A 20,808-nucleotide genomic window follows, 5' to 3' on the forward strand; every position below is an offset into this window, starting at 1 on the left:
ATAGTTCAGTGTAGAAGCTGTTCCTTACATAATTATGACAAAAGGGACGTATGTGACTGGGGCCTACTTGTAAATTTCATATTTCCATGAAACTTCCTTCTTCAAAGGAAACCAGTTCAACTCATCTAAGGTGAATGCTGCTTGTGTGTATGCATGTATATATGTCTAGCTAAAAATAAAAAATTACAAAACAACCATCCACAAAGTTGGTATATTCTTGATCTGCATTACCCTGGATGAATATATAAAGATTACAAAAAGATTATTTATTCTGGACCAGGTTTTATTAAGAGGAATTGGATTTCTGCAATTTTCAATCTTCTTATGCATTAATTTAGAAAAAAAGTTTGACTCATTTCTTAAGGAATCTGTTATATAAAGCGAGTTGTATGTTTCTATGTCCGGAGAAATATGAGCAGGGTGTATGAAGAAGAGGGTTAGAGAGAGGGAAGGAGGAAGATAGAGATAGAGAGAGATAGAAGTTTTAAGACAAATATGTTACACTTTTGCACTGGGCAACATCAGGTGGCGCTTTTAGTTATATATATATATATATATATATATATATATATATATATATATATATATATATATATATATATATATAATTCAGTGACTTATTTCATTTAACTATAACACAATTCTATTCATAAATTGTTTTTTTTTAGGAGGGGGTTCCAGTCAACTTATTTCCGGAGATGACAATTCTTGATTTCCTCTCTTTTCTCAGGCAATGCTTGGATATGGGTCCTGCTAGTATTCTATTAATTATTGCCCATCTTTAATTGATACTTTTCTCCATCTCTTCTCTGAACATTAACCCAGGCTTATAATAATAATAATAATAATAATAACTAGCAGGACCTGTGGAAATTCCACAGAGGACTCATTCATATGTAATATATTGATGTTGGCATTCTGTAGATGTTCAGTGTAAATGGAGACGGTTTGATATTATTGTAGCTTTTTTGTTAAAAAATGCAAAAGTATTTATCTAAGCTAGCACGAATGCCCAGCAAAGCCCAGTTGTAAAGTACACTTAAATATGATATTTTAATTCTTGCAGATTTTGTATATATCATCATAGAGTTAATGTTCTATCGATTTTTATGTATTATAAAGTTGCGATTTCAAAAATAAAAAAATATATCCATATGACTTGGGTGCATCAGCTTGAATCGAAACCGAAATAAAAACTTATGAAATATATATATGTATGTATATATATATAACTTGAGTTCCTTCAGCCATAATAGAAACCAAAACTTATGAAAAATTCTTGGTATAATTATTTATGACAAGAAATGCAAGTACATAACAATTAAACGACCCAGATGCAAGCGTGACACAGAAAATAACACACACACTATCTTATTAATATATAGATAATCTTTAAAATAAGTGTGTATATGGAAAGTATTAAATGCAGATGTAGAGGGGGAGGGGGACGGTGGCATTGTGGTAGCGCCGGAGCTACCTGGCTAACATGGCATTAGTAGACAATTCCAAGAGGAGTCATCATTGAAATCCATCATCGTGAGGGCATCTTTGCTCCTGTGTGTGGTAAGCAAAGACATGGGGCTACAAATTAATGGAGTGAACTTGGCAACATTGTTTTTGTAACATCTTGAGCAAAACCTTGACTTTATATAAACTTAGCATTGCTGTTCTCAGTGTCAGGGAAAAAGAACCTGAAATATTGCAGGTTAACAAATATGAGAAGGGTGGACTTCATGCAAACTTTCGCTAAACTTTCACAAAAAACACTCATCTAGCTGAAAACACTATTAATAAATTCCCCTACTGTTTACCTGCGCTAAACCTAAACGTAGATTCCATGAACAAAATTTATTTCTTAGAACGGCATGCCTGTGGAACTGTCTTCCATTAGCCTGCTTTCCAGCTGACTACAATTTGGCCATCTTCAAGTCAAATGCAAACAAGTTCTTGATGAGCCGTTCCACTTAAATTAACAAATTTACCGAATATCCATTACTAATGATTACTATGATTCTGATATGGTACACTCTTTAACCCTTATCCTCGAGTGGTCTCTGGGCCTTTATAAGTGGGGACTCTTATGTAAAAAAAAAAAAAAAAAAAAAAAGAAAAAAAAAAAAGACAATCCTGAGGCCATCATTTTCTGCAGCTCTATTCAGAAATTGGTAAAATTTTAGAAAAAGCGTGAACTCGAATTAAAAAACAAAATATTTTTCTTGTAGATTTCGGTGTGCTGAAAAAGAATCTGAGAACCGTATCTATCGCAAATTAATGGTTTTAGAAATATTAATATTTTTCTAAGGGATTATTTTCTTTGTATAATCAACTATAATAGTGTAAGTCATCTGATTATGCATGCGCACATGTTAATGTAGACATTGGTTACCTCCCTTGCTTCAGTTACATGGTTACCTCCCTTGCTTGTGGTGATATAAATAGGAGTCGGCCATCTTGGTTTAGTCAGTTCGTTCGTACAGTTTAGACAGACTACAAGTGTCTCAACAAATGGTAGCAGAGATATCCCTCTGTGTGCAACAAAACGAAAAAAAAAAAAAAAAAAAAAAAAAAAAATTTTTTTTTTTTTGTACAGCTTGTCTGTAGCACTAGACAGATCGGATATCGGATATGGCAACTTCGAACAAACAACCTCCATTGTTGGAGGGGGAGGATGTTTACGAGAACTGGAAACAAGACGTTGAAATGTGGTCGTTGTTCACGGATCTTTCTGAGGAAAAAAAAGGGCCAGCAGTGTTTTTGACGCTACCACCGAATATTAGAGAATGTGTCCGTGAATTGCCAACAAGTGACATCGGCGGACGAGATGGCTTGAAGATCTTAATAAAGAAACTGGATGACATATATTTAAAGGATGAACACACGCGCGCTTACATGACTTTTAAGGAATTTTACACTTATAAAAGATCGTCAGGTACCAGTATAAATGACTTTCTTGTTCGTTATGAGTTTTTGTACCAAAGATTAAAAAAATTCTACATTATTCTACCGGAAGGAGTGCAAGCTTTTCTTGTTTTGAACGCGGTTAACATATCGGAAGAGAACGAAAAATTAGCGCGGACAACGTGTTCTGTTTTGACGTATCAAAACATGAAGGAATCGATAAAGAAAGTATTTGGTGACATTTATCGTGATGAAAATGTACCGGCAGTGAAATCAGAGCCCGAAATCGTCAACTATAATTATTCTAAACCGGGTAACAACAAAAGGCGTTTTCGTCGAGGACAATCTAATCCATGTGACCGAAGTGGAAACGTGTTGTTGTGTTACAAATGTCAGTCTCCGAACCATCTAATTAGAGAGTGTCCTAGAAATACGCCCAGGTTTACGGAAGCGACAGAACAAATACACATTACGTTGTTCATTCAAGAAAATATTTATTTGAACAGTACAAATGAAAAAATCTCAAATCTTGTAAAGGAAACATTTGGAATGGCAGTCTTGGATTCTGCTTGTACTCGCACACTGGCTGGCGAAGTGTGGCTTGATGTTTATTTAGATACTTTAAATGAAAGTGACCTGCAACTAGTGAAGTATACGAACTCAGACCGGAGTTTTTGTTTTGGTGATGGAGTGGCTGTCACAGCAATTAAAGTTGCTAAATTTCCGGTTACACTCGGAGGTATAAGAGTTTATATCGAAGCAGATATTGTGAAAAACGATTTGCCTCTTCTATTAAGTCACAAATCAATGAAGACAGCAGGAATAGTGCTAGATTTCCGGAAAGATATGTGCTGGATTTTTGATAAATGTATTGAACTAAAGACCACAACTTCAGGGCACTATTGTCTCCCCTTAACAAATAAGTTGTTGGATCATAGTGGTACTAAGAACATTGTATTACATGTTCAGAATTTTGGTCAGTGTTCTTTCACAGAAAAAAAAAAAAAGCAGAAAAACTTCATCGACAGTTTGCTCATGCCTCGAAGGAAAAACTTGTTTCCTTGGTTAAAAAAAGTGGCAAATTCAATGACAAGGAATTTATAAAGGCGATTGAGGAGGTTTGTGAAAACTGTCAAATTTGCCTTAGATTTAAAAAAGCTCCACTGCGACCGGTTGTGGGATTGCCTCTTGGCAATAGATTTAATCACACAGTTTGCATGGATTTGAAAGAGTTCATCCACAATGAGGTGTGGATACTACATCTCATTGATGCCGCTACCAGGTATTCAGCGGCAACATTGATCAAAACAAAGAAGAAGGAGGAGATCATCAAAAACATCTTTATGATGTGGATTACCTATTTCGGATCTCCTGTTCGTTTTCTGAGTGATAATGGGGGTGAATTCAACAACGAACACTATAGACAGATGAATGAAAAACTCAACATAGAGACCTGTACTACTGCCGCAGAAAGTCCATTCAGCAACGGTACTGTAGAACGTCATAATTTGATAGTTGCTGAGGCAATGAAAAAAACAATTGACGATGAGAAGTGTGAACCTGAAATTGCCTTGGCATGGGCTATATGTGCAAAAAATGCCCTCCTCAATTACTCTGGACACAGTCCAAATGAACTTGTATTCGGTTTCAATGTAAATACACCCTCAATTCTGACAGACCAGTTACCTGCTATGGAGTCCTCTACTACAAGTGACATGGTGAGAAAAAATTTAAATGCTCTCCATAGTGCAAGGAGAAACTTTTTGGAAGCTGAGTCCAGTGAGAGAATTAGGAGAGCTCTCAGGTCTAATGTCAGAACTTATGCTGATGAAGATTATGCTACCGGAGACCAAATCTATTATCGGAGGCAGGGTTTTAAAGGATGGCGTGGTCCAGCAAAAGTGTTAGGCAGAGAAGGCCAGTTTGTCTTAATCAGACATGGCGGAGCATTTTATAGGATGCATCCGTGCCAATTGATGAAAGTGAATAAAAACAACGAAAAAAGAACAAAAAAAGCTGAAATGCTGGGAAACACTACAGAAGGGAAGAATGAATACCTTTCAGTTGAGGAGGAGGAGTTGCAGAATCAAGTGGTAGAAAGTGAAGATATAGACAGAGAAGAAGTTGTTGATAGTTCTACCAGTTTAAGAGATAAGACTGAAAAACCTGGCCGAAATAAGACCATAACTTATAAAATAAATGGAAGTAGGGAGTGGAAGAAAGGAAAGGTTATGTCAGTACAGCCTAAATCAACTGGCAAATATAGTCATTGGATCAATATAGAACCTGAGGATGAAAACGAGGATCAAGTTTGTATCAACTGGAATCATATTGATCATTGGAGAGAAGTGCCCCAATATACTGAACAGGAAAATGTAGTCCTGCTCACCGCTGAACAAGAGCAGTCGAAAGCTGTAATGGATGCCAAGCATAAAGAAATAAAAAACATGAACACCTATGAAGTATTTGAATGTGTGCCATACACAGGTCAAAAAACAATATCCACAAGATGGGTGATTACTGAAAAATTCAAGGATAATCAGAAAACAATGAAAGCTCGCCTTGTAGCACGAGGCTATGAAGAAAATAGTAATCTGAAAACGGACTCCCCAACATATAGCCGTGAAGCTATGCGAATGGTCATGCTAACCGCATCAATAAAGAATTGGATGCTGCAGACCATAGATTTTACCTCAGCCTTTTTGCAAGGTGGTATTTTAGAGAGAGATATGTACCTGAGGCCACCATCTGATGTTTGTCCTAAATCTCAAGTGTGGAAATTAAAAAGATGCATCTATGGATTGAATGATGCTCCACGGGCATGGTACAAGAGAGTTACTCAGGCTTTGATTGAATTAAAAGGAGTAGCAAGTGCTTATGATAATGCATTGTTTTTGTGGCATGATATTAAAGGAAATTTGACTGGAATTCTTGCTATGCACGTGGATGATTTTGTTTTCTGTGGAAACACAGAGTTTGAAAGGGATGTGATTGCAACATTGAAAGAAAAATTTAAGGTGGGATCTCATGAAAGTGGAACATTCAAATATGTTGGACTGAATGTTAATCAACAGGAAAATGGGATCACTGTAGAACAAGATCTATATGTATCTTCCATATCTCCAATAGAAATAAGCAAAGGGAGGATACTGAGGAAAAATGATGAACTGAATGAAGAAGAAAAGCATGAGTTGAAGAGACTTGCAGGTCAGATGATGTGGGTTTCAACTCAAACACGCCCTGATATAGCTTTTGATGTGTGTAAAATGAGCAACACTGGAAAGCATCCCAAAGTAAAAGCCTTATTTGAGGCGAATAAAGCCTTATCAAAATTGAAATCCAAGAAGAGTTCTATAACATTTCCAAAATTGGGAAAGCCCTCAGATTTACACATTTTGTGTTATACTGATGCCTCTTATGCCAGTCTGGAAGATGGATCTTCACAGGGTGGTTTTGTTGTCTTTATTGGAGGAAGTACTGACAAAATGGCCCCCATGTGTTGGGCGTCAAAGAAATTGGACAGAGTGACAAAAAGCCCATTGGCCTCAGAGACTCTTGCTCTGAATGAGGGAGCTGATGCTGGTGTTTTGACTGCGGTTATGATACAAGAGGTATTTCAGTTATCTAAATTGCCAGACGTTCTCTGCAAGACAGATAATGCATCACTTGTGGAGACATTGAATTCCAACAATCTGGTAAGCGATCGACGATTGAGAATAGATGTAGCAAGGCTGAAGGAAATGAAGAGTAGAGGAGAGATACAGATAGAATGGATCAAGGGTTGTGATCAGGTCTCTGATTGTTTGACCAAGGCAGGAGCTTCGTCTGAGCTTCTAAGGGACTTGTTAAATCAGAAATAAATTATTCACTTGAGGACAGCAGCAATGTTAATGTAGACATTGGTTACCTCCCTTGCTTCAGTTACATGGTTACCTCCCTTGCTTGTGGTGATATAAATAGGAGTCGGCCATCTTGGTTTAGTCAGTTCGTTCGTACAGTTTAGACAGACTACAAGTGTCTCAACGACAAAGACCGAAGAGAACTAACATTTATTTTCAAAAATTAACATTTTATTAGTTTCTGAAAGTAAAAAGTAAATACCACAACGCATCATTGTATTTGTTTACGGAATTTTGGTTCTTGCATTTGCGTGCGCATGAGTGTCATGCGACTTGTCACATTGCAAAGGAATTTTTAGCGGGTAGTTTTTTTTTAATGTGGTTCACTTTTTGTGTGTTGCTTTTTAATTGTTCTAAAAAATTAAGTTTTCATGAGCGGTTTACATAAAAACATAATTTACACAAAAACATAATTACCCGTTTTTCCGTAAGTAATATGCTGACATTCATCGAGCAGAGTACTGATTAATATTTCACAAAAATTCTGTGTCTACATTGGCGGGGGCGGAGTGGGGCCAGCAGGGGCGGCCGCAGCCATTTCCTTAGACATGTGTTCATTTGCTTTCCCCTCATGCCTGTTATAGAGGGTGGTGTCATCGGCAAATATACCCATCTCTGAAACAGTTTTATCAGGGAGGTTATTTATGAATATCAGGAACAATAAAGGTCCAAGGACAGACCCCTGGGGTACTCCTGCATTTATATCATATTGTTTAGATGTACACTTGTCATTGAGTATTCTTCCAGTGATACCATATGATCTAATTTTCCTTAGAAGACCATCATGCCATACCCTGTCAAAAGCCTTAGATATATCAAGGGCTACCGCTCTACCCTCCCCTGTTTTGTCCAGTGAACGGTATATACGTTCAGAGACTACAGTTAAGATATCTGCTGTTGAACAGGCTTGTCTGAATCCATATTGTTTGTCGGTAAGAGTTTAGCAGCTGTTAGGTGTTGGACTAGGGCTTGATTAACTAAGGACTCAAATATTTTGGCGAAAAGTGGGAGGAGGCTAATGGGGCAATAATTTAGTGGATCAGTTCTTTCACCAGAGTTCTTGAAGATTGGTACCATAGAAGCGGTTTTCCAGCAGCCTGGAAAGCAAGATTCGCTAAGGCATTTATTGTATGGTTTGGAGAGAACTGGAGCAATCTCAGCAGAGCATTTTTTTATTAGCACAGCCGGGATGAGATCTAATCCACATGCTTTTGAGGTGTCTAGGTTTTTTTATAATACCATGCAACTGAGAAGGGGTGATTTTCAAATCGTCTAGTGTGGCGTCTGTCCGCAAAGGAAGGTCGGGGAGGGAGTGGTGTGCCGGGTCCAGCGTGGAGTTTGAGGCAAACCAACTAGCAAGCAGATTTGCCTTGTCGGTTGCCGTGCAAGCAACCTCATGATTGTTTGTTGGCATGTTCCTTACAGAAGAACAGGTAATTAAACTGCAGAAGCACCTGTTAAGCTGTACAAGTTCTATAACTGAATACCCCTCCTCCAAAAAAAAAAACGGAAAACGTAAAAATGTTTTTTGTAAACCGGTTGTGAAAACTTACTGACAGCATTATTTTTACTATTAAATGAGGTGAAAACCATTTTTTTTATTTTATGAAAATATTTCTTGTGATTTAAAATGTCCACCATGTATTCATGCACCTTGTGAAATGTCACATGACTAACGCTTATGCGTAGCGTAAATGAAATCAGTGAAATGGCATTTGTGCGCATGTGCAATCAACCGACTTACACCATTATAGCTGATTTTACAAAGAAAATAATCCATTAGAAATATATTAATATCTCCGAAACTATCAATCTGTGACGGATACAGTTTTCAGATTCTTTTTCAGCACACCAAAATCAATAAAACAATATATTTTTTTCTACGAGTTCGAGTTCACGCTTTTTCTAAAATAATACCCAGAAATTCAAATCACCTAAGATGAGTGAATAAGAGTGGAGTTGGCCATTAAGTTGATATTATGCATATATGTCATTGTTATTGCTGGTTTAGTATTAAACTGGGATAGTATTAAAGAGAACTGGAGAAAAATAGATATTTAACTGACTATGTTAATTTTTAACGTTTTGATATCTATATGTCCTTAGATTATATGGTAGCAAATACCGCTAAAGAACTAAATGTTTTGGTTTTGATTATAACGGATAGCACCTCAGTTATATATATATTTTTTAAAACTTTTGAATACACTACTCTATATTGGGTACAATATATTGATCAATAGAAAATTGGCTTTTTAATAATAAATACGAAATCTGCATACATTAAAATATCATATTAAAACATTTTATGACCAGGCAATGTCGGACATCCTACTAGTATTATAAAATTCTAAAAATGCTCCTTACATTATGAGCAGATCTACCAGCCTAGCAAAAATATGCCCGCCACCCACCGGATCTCCAGCATGAAATATATTTTGCCAATTTTTATACGAACAGGAATGGCATGGTGAAACAGTTACAGGTGTGGACTGTGGCTACTAAATTACTTTTAATTATACGCTTCAGAATGGTATGAACCCATATATCCTCTCCCTCTCTTGCTATTGATTAAATAGAAGAGCAGATTAAACTCAGGTCTTGATTGTGCAACTAATCTATGAGAAGAAAAACATTAGTCTTTCTCTGCTTGTGCATACTGCAATCCAGGAGAGTTCATTCACGGAACAATAGCTCTAGAACAGTTTCCCAATGGGGTCTGTACCGCCCATCGGTGATTCTTGTGATTTTTTTTTTTTTTTTAAATTTTTTTATTACATTTTCATCCCAAACAAGGCACATTGCCAGTTTGGCGTAGGGGGCTACTATCAGGGGCAGCAACTACTGGGGCACTATGTAGGGATTTGGGCAGCAAAATGTCGGTTCACGTTGCACTTGAACTTCTGCATGTCAGTACAGTTAGGGAAGCAGGAACCTGGAATGGAATTCCAGAGTCTAGCGGTTCTGGGGAAGAAACTACTGGAGTAGAAAGATCTTTTACATCTAGGGATCTCTACTGTGTGGGGGTGGGATTTAGCTGCCTGTCGGGTTTGTCGAGGGTGTCTACGTCGTGGGGGCACAAGTGTCTGCAGTTCGTCAGAGCATTCACCATTAAAATACTTGTAGAACAAGCAGAGGGATGCAACGTTTCGTCGATGGGACAGAGGCTGAAGCTTATATGCCAGTTCAGAGCCTATCAGATTGGCGACTCTTTTTTTAACCTTGTCTAGGAGCGAGAGACTAGTAGCAGATGCACCAGCCCAAATGTGACAACAATACTCCATATATGGGCGAATGGTGGCCTTATAGAGGTACAGGATACTTTCAGATTATTATTCTGATTTTTATTTTATTGATTATTGTATTAGCAATGGTATGATATATTAATTGACCCTCTTGATTTATAGTTGTTATGATTCCTATGTCAATTTTGTTGAATAAACTTTTATGAATATTCAATTATTTATTTTCAATTTTATTATGTAAGGATGCATGTAAGGAAGAGGGACGGTGGTAGGTATTCAAGTGTTCTAGGGAGACGTTCGCTGAAAAAGGTTGGGGAACCCTGCTCTAGAACCATTCCAATGTTGGTGAAAACGTCTGGGAGGTCAGCTAAAGACATAGTTGCATGCCATCAAAACAGACCTTAAATCATACTCCGGTTCAGTGTACATCACCGGTTGTGGCTCTGGTTGCCCATTACTATCTCAGCCGCTATGGACCTTTGTTTCTGGTCTGTGAGAGAAGCCAGCTCAACCCATCCTGGGTGAATGTTTTTTTTTTGACATGGAGATGACCACTTATCAAGGCCTGGAAGCCACTCAGGGATAAGGGTTATTGCGTGTACAGTAATCAATGGGATAGTATCATAGTAATCGTTAGTATTGGAGATTGAATAAAGTGTCTTACTTAAGGAGGCGGTTCATCAGGAATTTGTTTATGTTGGACTTGAAGACATTCAAGTAGTCAGGTGGGAAACAGGCAAACGTCTTAAGTACTAGTAAGTAGTCCAGCATTGTTTCAAGTTATCTTAAACTTCTTGCCACTAAGCTTCAGTTACAGCTGAAGCTTAGTGGCAACCCTTACTTCACTATAAACTCCTTGCACAGGAACCCTAATAGGTGAAGTCTTAAAGTCAGATTCAGTTCTGGTGGGCTCAGAGGAAGATTAAATCTGGACATTATAGGGAGATGTGTGCAGAACAGGAGACTTTGATGGTATGGTCATGTTAAAAAAAAATGGGTGAGAATTCTTGGGTTAGTAGATGTAGAACAGTTGAGATAGCAGAAACCAAGAAAAAACATGAGAGGAAGTGACAAAGGTGGAACTGTGAAAAACGGATAAATAAAGAGATAGCTTATTTTCTTAAAGTTGTTCGACATGTTTGATATAGCGCAGACGGCTATACGCAAATGTATGCAAAATGACATCAACAATAAAGAAAGAAGAAAGATTATAAAAAGGAGAAAGAGGACGATTACGAGAAAGACATGGAGCATGGAACAAGATCACATGAGAGAAGACGATCACGTGCGTGGGAGACATCATGACCATAACAATGAGGAAATAAATGCCGTCGTTACAAAGAAAAAGTGAGTTAAAGTACTTTTCTCTTTTCTATTCTTTGTCTACTTTGCGACTGAGGCTACAATGTGTTGGTTCCTGGACAGCGTTACACATGGTGATGATGACAGTAATAATAAATGCCATTTCTTGGCTTTCGGGGCAAGATCAAAGTGTAGTATCTACACTATCTACAGTGCTATACTTCAATATTTTGTCCTCGGTTAGTGGAGAAGAAATCCTTCACGACTGAGACAGTTTTTATTTTTGTTCCTTTTCTCCACATTAAAAAACAACCCTGGTGTCTAACGTTGCCCTTGTGGGGAGGCAAAGTAAATAGGAACAATGATGATGATATTTTCTACATGTGGAAATTACACAAAATGATGCTTTCGTCTTGTTTGATTGACATGAACAAATAATTTTCACAAAGTGTCGAAATATTTTTGCTGTTGTGATTTCAACCAAAAGTACTCACCTGGCATTGGTCCCTTTTGACAACTTTATTTCGGAGATCACTTCTCTCAATTCTAACAGCACTCTCTGCAGTTCGCGTTCCACAGATCGCGAATTCTCATGATGCGCAGAACCAAACATCTCAATGAAATCCATTTTTGAATGACTAGAAAAAAGAAAAAAAAAAAAAAAACACAGAAAAAGAAAAATTAATTTAAAAAAAATTTTGTTCTGTACTTTTATACATTAAAAGGTGGAATGATAAAAGTGTCACCCTAAAGAAGATAACACTATAGTTTTATTTTAAGACTTTTATTGAAAAAAATCAATTCAGGTAACTTGATTATGTAGTAGAGCTGACATCTATTCAATGTAGCCACTTTCAGCCTCAATCACTGCCTCGATGCGGGCCCAGAACTGGAAGCATACCTTTTCTACAAGCGCTGGCAGGGGCTCGGCGAATATTCGTCGGATGACGGTGATCAGGCTGTCTTTGGTTTTGGTGGTGTGGGAGTCATGTTGGTGATGTTCTCAACATATGACCAAACGATGTAGTCCAGCGGGTTCAGGTCGGGAGGAGAAGGGAGGACAATGAGAGAAGGGTACAAAGTCGTAGCACTCCTGAAGCCAAGCTTGTAGGCCGGTGCTGAGTCCTGCTGCCACACCCAGGTTTTCTTTGTTTGTTGCAGATCATTTACTAGTTGGCCAAAATAGGAGCCGCCTATCACGTCTGAAAGTGACACAATGTTCAACAAGCGAGATCGGAGATGCGCCATTGTACAACTCATGCTCTCTACCAATCCAAGTTATGAAAACAGGACTATCGCTAGCACCCTCAAAATGCATCGCTGGATTGCCACGAATAACAAGAATGTGCCGAGGTTAATGAAAAGAAAGTTTCCAGCCATGGTTATGGTCTTTGGTGTCGGTTTAAGTGAGGGCCACATCATGCCACCTCACATCTTCGGTCAACTTGAAAGTCAACACCAAAGTGCATTTGGATGTGCTGAAGAGTGTGGTGATCCCCTGGTGCAATCAAATGGCCTGATCACTGCCATTTGCAAAGTATCTGCCGAGCTCCTGCCGGCACTTGTATAAAAAGCATGCTCCCAGTTCCGGACCCATATCGAGACGGTGATTGAGGCTGAAGGCAGCTACATTGAATAGATGTAAGCTCTACTACATGATCAAGTTATCTGAATTGATTCTTTTCAATAAAAGTTTTAAAATAAAACTGTAGTGTTGTTTTCTTTCTTTAGGGTGACAAAATTATCGTTCCGCCCTGTATTAACTAAGATACATGCCAAATATATTTATAGACAATCAATTCTTAGCAACAATGTAGCGATCCTAATTTAAACTGCAACGTTATTTATATGCTATCACCTTATGCATAATCATTGTTCAAAGTTTCAGTTATCCGTATATCCGCATATCAGGTTGATTTGCATGAAAGTCATTTTCTGTCTAAAATATGTTCCAAACGGGCATTATGGCATTTGGCAAACTTGTACATATCACCACTGAGTATCGTCTAGCATCAATATTCCTTTTTGTCCTAGCACTCATCACTCTTCTACCCAAATAAATGCATCTTTAGAATGTAGGTTTTACTCAGTTTCAAACTTTCTGATTTTTTTAACCCAGTCAAAAATTCCACATTTTTTAGGGCGCATAGTGACATTGAAACTTCCACCAAAATTTAACCTGCGTTATGATGTATGATTTGTTGATAAAATACATCTCCACACAAAATATTTTTTCTTCATTGACCATGGCATGTTGGCAAAGAATATTTTTCCAATATGTTCCAATTTACTTGTCTCCCCACAAGGGCAGAGTTAGACACAAAGTAGGTTTTTAATGTGGGAAAAATCCAGCTCCCAAAAAGGGCTACTCTGGATAAGAACAAAAATAAAAATTAGTCAAAAAGGATTTCTCCTTTACTGACCGAGGGCAGAAAAGGTGAAACATAACAGATACTACACTTTGCTCCTAGCCAATGTTGTGCACAAGGTCGACTATTATATTCATTGTGCTTCCTTTTCTTATTTGCAACTTTTGTTTCACAATGAAAGATATTCCAGGAACAAGTGGCAGCAACTACAAACCGCCAGCGAAATACCAAACTACTATAGAACCAATATTGGTCAGAAAAGAAAGTTTGAGATATTAATGACCACAGGTCAAAAGAGATCCATTATCTAATAAGAGAAATGATTGCTGTTGATATTCAACTTCTGTAACATCTGACATTGGATTTAATAAACTTGTTGCAAAACTTTGTCCAAATTTCAGTATTTCACTGCAAAATAATTTTTTAATTATTTATAAAAGTAAAACAAAAATTCAATTGTTTCTTGCTGAAATTAGTAGCATTTCATGGACTACATACGTTTGGACAGCTGCAACAGATAATGCTCCCTTTCCGAGTCTGACGGGTCATTGGTTTTCAAATGCCTTTGAACAGTGCAGAGCTGAACTTAGAGTTGTTCCATTCCCTGGTACACAAACAGGTAAATAATAAGTGAAGAATTGCACAATGTTCTTAGTGAGTATAAAATCTCCAATAAAGTTTTCTTAGTCTTGCAGGATTTAGAAACAAATATGGTTGCTCGTGTCAAGGAATGTGGTTTAGAATCACTGTTATGCTTCATACATACATTGCGACTCTTAATAAATGACTCATTATTTTCCCAACAGGCTGTTAAGAAAATCATTACAACTAACAGAAATATAGTCACTCACTTTAATCACTCTCCATTAGTAATTAACAAATTAACTGAAATACATGATCAGCTTAATTTGGAAAAACACAAACTCATTCAAGATGTGACCATATGGTGAAATTCAACATTTTATATCCTAAAAAGAAATTAAGACCAACAAAAAGCTCTTGTAATGTGTGCTGTTGATAATAAGATTCCTTAACTTCCCAATAGGAACTTGTTCCAAAGATTCTCCGGTTACTATTTGAAGAAATCACCAAAGAAGCAAGTTACAGAACTTCAACCATAACAATGATAATACCTACAATTTTAGCTTTGAGGTTATTTCTTTCAAAAGCTGTCCAATCTAATTCTGGTATTTCTGAGTTTAGTGGACAGCAACTGAAACTGTAAATAAAACATATGCGAATATCTGGAATGAATCGCATTATCGAGCAAGAAATAAAAATGGATGTTCAGCCTCTCCGTTGGAAGCAATACGAATGGGACACATGCACATAATGTAGAAATAATCCTGAATGTTACCGATGTTCGTCCGTCTGTACATTTTGTTAGATAGAAAATAAGTTTACTCTCTCTCCTCATTACATTTTCTCTAATAAAACCTTAAAAAACTCAATTAACATCTTCCATGTGTCCCTCCTGCATAAGACGACAAAACAATTGATAATTACTAGACAAAATGCCGATCATGAAACAACGACTATGCAAAAAAAAATAAAACATATTAGGTATTAGTCTCTCTGTCTCTCAGTTCATTCTCTCCAATAAAACCAAGAAGAAATTCAGTAAACGTCTTCCTTGTGTCTTTTCAGCAAGAGAAGTTTTATTCGCCTTAGTTAAGCAGACAAGATACTCAACGACCACTAACCGACACAGCCATTCATGAAACAGCAACGATGAAAAACAGTGATGATGAAGAGAATAAAAAGACCAGCACGTATAAACATGTGCGCATGTATGTATAAAGACATTTATTTGATTTATCGATCGCTCATGGGTGAAAACATTACACATTTCTTTTCACTTTTACAAAACCATTCTTTGACAAAGTTCATGCAATAAACAGGCATATCATAATGTTTACATTTTCTTAAACTATTACAAAATCATCCTTCTGTATGCACTTACAAATAATAAGCAGAAACACTACTGAAATTACTGTCATCCATACACTTATGGATACCAGTAGCCACTTTGTTTACTTCCGGACCAAAGAAGATATTTCACTAACCTTTCATTTCTTTTGGGATAATTAATGTAATTTTTTCTAAAACAATACATACATTCACAGGTGAGTGGGGATCACCTGCTAATTTAATATTACCTTGACATTTCCTCCTTTGAAGGAAGCTGGTTCAACCCACCTAGGGTGAATGCCATATAAAAAATATACAAACAACTTTACTATTTCTTCGATTACATATAAAAAGCGAGAAAACATTTTTCATGTGGGGTGGGTGGGGTCCACTGTTCAATTACAATTCAATAAGTAATGATCACCTACTTCCGGACCAGTTACTGGTAAGCTGACATATTTAACACAATGGTTTCTCATTTTTCAGACAGGAAAATCGATTTTACTTTTTTACTGCTTTACATTGTACTATAGAGGGGGGGGTTACTTATGTAAATTTGGAAGTATTTGATATTTTGCACAAAATTTGAATGTGTGCACAAAAACAAACATGGCGACCAGTGAAAACACTAGGAAATACATTGGATAATAAAGGCTTTACTGTCATAACTTTTTGCTGGCGATACTTTTAAATGTGATATTCATTCAAAACAGAGCCGAACACCTCTAAAAATCAACTCTTTTTAAAGGTGTGTCTGTTTGTTTTTTTAACACAGGAATCATCACTTATCAAGGCCGTATGTATGTGTTCCACTTAAGATCAGGAGTAAAAGTCAAACCCAGAACCTTGTCAAAACATGAGGCCTCATCAAGACGAGAGCCATTCATTTCAATTGATGCCAGATGGGAATCAGAGCGTTGATGATGTAAAGCTAAAAGCTTGGTTTATGATGCATTAAAAGTAACCAGCCACTCCTTTCCCCATTGTACCACATGCTCAAAATCAGAGGAAAGAGAATCAGAGAGAACTTGGTCGTTTATGGTCTTAGATGTGCTACCATAGATAGAAGTGTCATCAGCATAAATGTCTACGAATGATGTGATTTGGAAGATCATTAATGTAGATCAGGAAGAGAGTTGGGCCCAGGATGGACCCCTGAGGGACTCCAGCATTAATACTGAAAGCGTCTGATTTCTGCCCATCAACCACTACTCTTATGAACTTATCGGAGAGAAATGATTTAATGATTGAGAAGGCATTTCCAGCTATGCCCCCAGTGATCCAGATCCTGTGCCTCCAGCCTAGGGTTGTATGGCCACCTCTGAAAACAATAGTTGTCAAAATCAAGTCTTCTTCCAACACAATGGACTACCAACATTGACCCTGACCCACGATAATTATTTTGAAAGAAATATTATTCTTAATTTTTTTTTTCTATTCAACCCAAACAAAGCACACTGCCACTGAGATGTTAGGGGCTACTATAAATTAAGGATTATTCATATATTAGATATTGGCCGGACTAGTCAACGATTATTACGATTATTCTAGCCAAAAAGTTTTGTAAGCTAAAACATTTTAGAATAATAGAAATATTTAGAATAAATATTTATTTACATGAATTTAGGAATGTATCTTAAAAGTGTTATCAAAACAATTTAGTTGACAACTTAGAATAATGACATGTAAAAATATCAGGTGATTATCTTGGTGACGTGTATTAATGACGTCATTTTGAAGGGAAGATGGTCTTTTTGAGATACGTGGAAATTGGTTGAGTCAGTTGGAGTTGAGAGGGACAGAGATGGTCTTCAGATCGTGATGGCTTCAAGTAAAGGGGGTCAGAAATGGCGATAGTCAGAATCAGCATTGCAAGTTTTTTTTTTTTTTTTTTTTTTTCGACGATTATCATACATCACAAGCTTAAATATATTTATTAGCAGAAAAAAAAATTGAAAAAAAAGAGGTACTCATGCACTTATTGATCCGTGCTGAAATAATAACGTTTTTAAAAAGCCATTCTTAACATGGGGAGGGTGTTTTGTACCTATTCTGTACTTTAACCTTACAATTGAATAAAAAAACATATAAAACTTTAATTAGACGTGGAAATACGATTTAAAAAATAGCGCGGATCAGTAATTGCATTAGCACAAAAAAAAAAAAAAAAGACGTTTAAGAAGGGGGGGTCACTTTCTCATTATAACGTTCTAATCATGTGACACGTCGGTAAAGAAATGGACAGTAAGTCAGGTAGCAATAAAGTAGAACTTTATAACGAGAAAGTGAACCCCTTCTTAAGTTATTAATTTTTTTTTTTTTTTTTAACACGCCTTTTCAGCGGGTTGCCATTCTCGTACAGGTCCACCAAAACTACTAGTCGGCTATCATTTTAAATGCGATATTCGTTCAAAACAGATTTCGAATTCGTTTAAAAATCAACTTTTGAAACGTGAGCGTTTACTTGGTACACATCGGTAATTTGACTAAAAATTTATCGCCTATAAACCATTTTATTGTAATCTGTCCGACACGAATCTCAACGTGTGCAGCCCCCCCCCCCAATAAAAATAAAAAGCAAACAGGGCGTATTATTTGCCTTTTACACTCGTTTCAATGAGAGACTAAAGAACTTGCGGTGATTGTTAAGATAGTAGACAGATCATTTTTTTTTTTTTTAAATATGTAGTTTTAAGCAAAAACAACAGTACGTACTTGTTATGTCGAAAACAGTAATATATCCAGAAATTACGACAATTCGTTGAGTAGGAAATTCCAAGTAATTTTTACGGAAAATTGCGGGGAAATTGCATTTTCCCTAGATTTGAACACCTTGAAGATTGCAAATTCAGAAGACATGCTTATCTCTCTCTTTCCGCCACTTTAATGGCTGACGTTTTATTTTAGATCATTTTTTTTTTTACTAAAACACAATAACAGTTGCTGTACTAGATATTCTCGTAATTTTTGGATATATTACTATTTCGACATGACAAGTAAGTACTGCTGTTTTTGCTTAAAAGCACTGTCTACTATTTTAACAAAGCACGCTAATTGTAAACACTTAGCACTGTTAATAGTCATTACAGAGCTGAAAAGTTCAAGATAACCATTGCTGTAACATAAGAAGCAACAAAGTTTCTCCATAAAAAGAAATAATTTTAAAATGTCCGTACTTATGCAGAATATGGACCGTGCTATTTTTTAAATATGATTTTCAAATTAAAATCAATTTAAAAAAAAATCTTTTGTTTAATGAATTGTTAGGTGAAGAACAGTTTAAAAAAAAAATGCTTCTCCCAATGTTAAAAATGGCGGTACTCCTGCAGTGCAGGAGTCCTGCCTGCACTCCTGCACTTATTGATCCGTGCTGAAATAAGGTTATTTAAAAAGCCATTCTTAACATGGGGAAGGTGTTTTGTACCTATTCTGTACTTTAACCTTTAATTGAATAAAAAAAAAAACCCATAAAACTTTAATTAAAGTTGGGGTACTCATGCAGAGAGTGATCCACGCTGAAATAATGTTATTATTTAAAAAGCCATTCTTAACATGGGGAGGGGAGCGTGTTTTGTACCTATTCTGTACTTTAACCTTACAATTGAATAAAATAACCCATAAAACTTTAATTAGACGTGGACGCTTAATAAATAGCGCGGATCTAGCACCAAAATGGGTTTCGGTACTTATGAACTCATGCTGAAATAATAACGTTATTATTTTGAAAGCCATTCTTAACCAGGGGAGGGGAGGGTGTTTCGTATTGCTGTGCTTCCATCTAACAATTTGATAAAAAAAAAAAAAATGATATTCTTAAACTTGAACTTAACCAGAAATTTTTTTTTTTTTTAAATAACGCGGTAACAAAAGTGCATAATAAGCACCTGAGCTTCTAAATATATAATAATGACGTTCCTAACCACCCCCTTAAGTAAACACTTCATCAAATCTCCACACTAACGTACTTGTAATAACCCTTATCCCTGGGTGGCTTCCGGGCCTTGATAAGTGGTGGGTGATTACTGTGTAAAAAAAAAAAAAAAAAACCACGGTCCGTATTTTGCAAAAATTTCTCAAGTAAAACATCTTGAACCTTTATCTGGAGAAAATAACAGGTACTTGTACAGTTTAATCAAGGCATTAAAAAATGAAAATATCGAAAAAAAAAAAAAAAGTTATACTGTACGTATCCGTTTTGAACTGAAGATCTCCGAAAAAAAAAAAATCACTTAATTTGATCGAGTGTGTGTGTGTGTGTGTTTTCAACGGAAAAACGTTTTTATGACAGCATGTTGAAGGTAGCCATCTTTGAATTTAAAAAATTTTTTATGTGGATTTTTAGAACACACCACGGGGAGATAACTCAATTTAAAGCGTCGATACTCCCTCCACATCTTTAATACTAGTTTTTCTTCTAAAAATCGAACCGTTATTTTTTCGCTGTAAAAAAAACAACAAAAAACTACTTGATGAAATCAAGTGAAATTTTTGGTCATGCATGCACTTATTGATCCGTGCTGAAATAATAACGTTATTATTTAAAAAGCCATTCTTAACATGGGGAGGGGAGGGTGTTTTGTAACTATTCTGTACTTTATTTAACCTTACAATTGAATAAAAACAGAATAAAACTTTAAAGTTGGAAATATGATTTAAAAAATAGCGCGGACCAGTAAGTGCATTAGCATCCAATTTTTTTTTTTTCGGAGAACTTTATTCCATAACGGATACGAACAATTTAAACTTTTTTCGATGTTTTCATTTTTAATGACTTGATTAAACTGTAAAAGTACCATTTGTTCAATTTAACACTTACAGGTTATTTATTTGTTTCCTGTTGAGCTTTGATCGACAATATTTGTAAATTGCGTTTGATTTTTTTTTAATACTGCCTTCCCACGAGGGTCGGTTGCACAAAGAGAAAAATGTATTTGCTAAGTTGAAAATGGATGACGTCACAGAAGGCGACTAGCGCGATGAAAGAAGTAGTGGGAGGAGGCAAATGAGGTTTTAAAAAACTGGTACATATGCATCCTTTGAACCTTTGGCTCGGCTTTTTCCAGAGCATGACGTCATCAGCTCAGGTTTAGCTGCTGTCTGACGTAACATAGCGATCAGCCAATCACAACGCTGCGCGCTGAGTTTCAACGCTGCGCGCGTGGCGTACCCAAATAACAGACGAGA

The 20,808-nt window shown here is 36.5% G+C and overlaps 1 protein-coding gene across 1 annotated transcript in view; it reads right to left on the minus strand.

Annotated features, from left to right (window-relative positions):
• Window positions 1–20,567, minus strand: part of LOC145297800 (uncharacterized) — a 339,551-nt gene extending 318,984 nt beyond the window's left edge. The window contains exons 1-2 of the mRNA XM_080144088.1: window positions 20,441–20,567; window positions 11,839–11,982 (exon numbers count right to left, since the gene is read on the minus strand). Of these exons, the coding sequence (XP_080000214.1) occupies window positions 11,839–11,972 (134 nt within the window). The 5' untranslated portion in view covers window positions 11,973–11,982; window positions 20,441–20,567. The remainder of the gene's footprint in view (window positions 1–11,838; window positions 11,983–20,440) is intronic.
• Between the last annotated feature and the right edge of the window lie 241 nt (window positions 20,568–20,808).

The sequence above is a fragment of the Euprymna scolopes genome, chromosome 18, assembly GCF_053919585.1.
Source record: "Euprymna scolopes isolate OS-2025 chromosome 18, ASM5391958v1, whole genome shotgun sequence".
Classification (NCBI taxonomy): Eukaryota; Metazoa; Mollusca; class Cephalopoda; order Sepiida; family Sepiolidae; genus Euprymna; species Euprymna scolopes.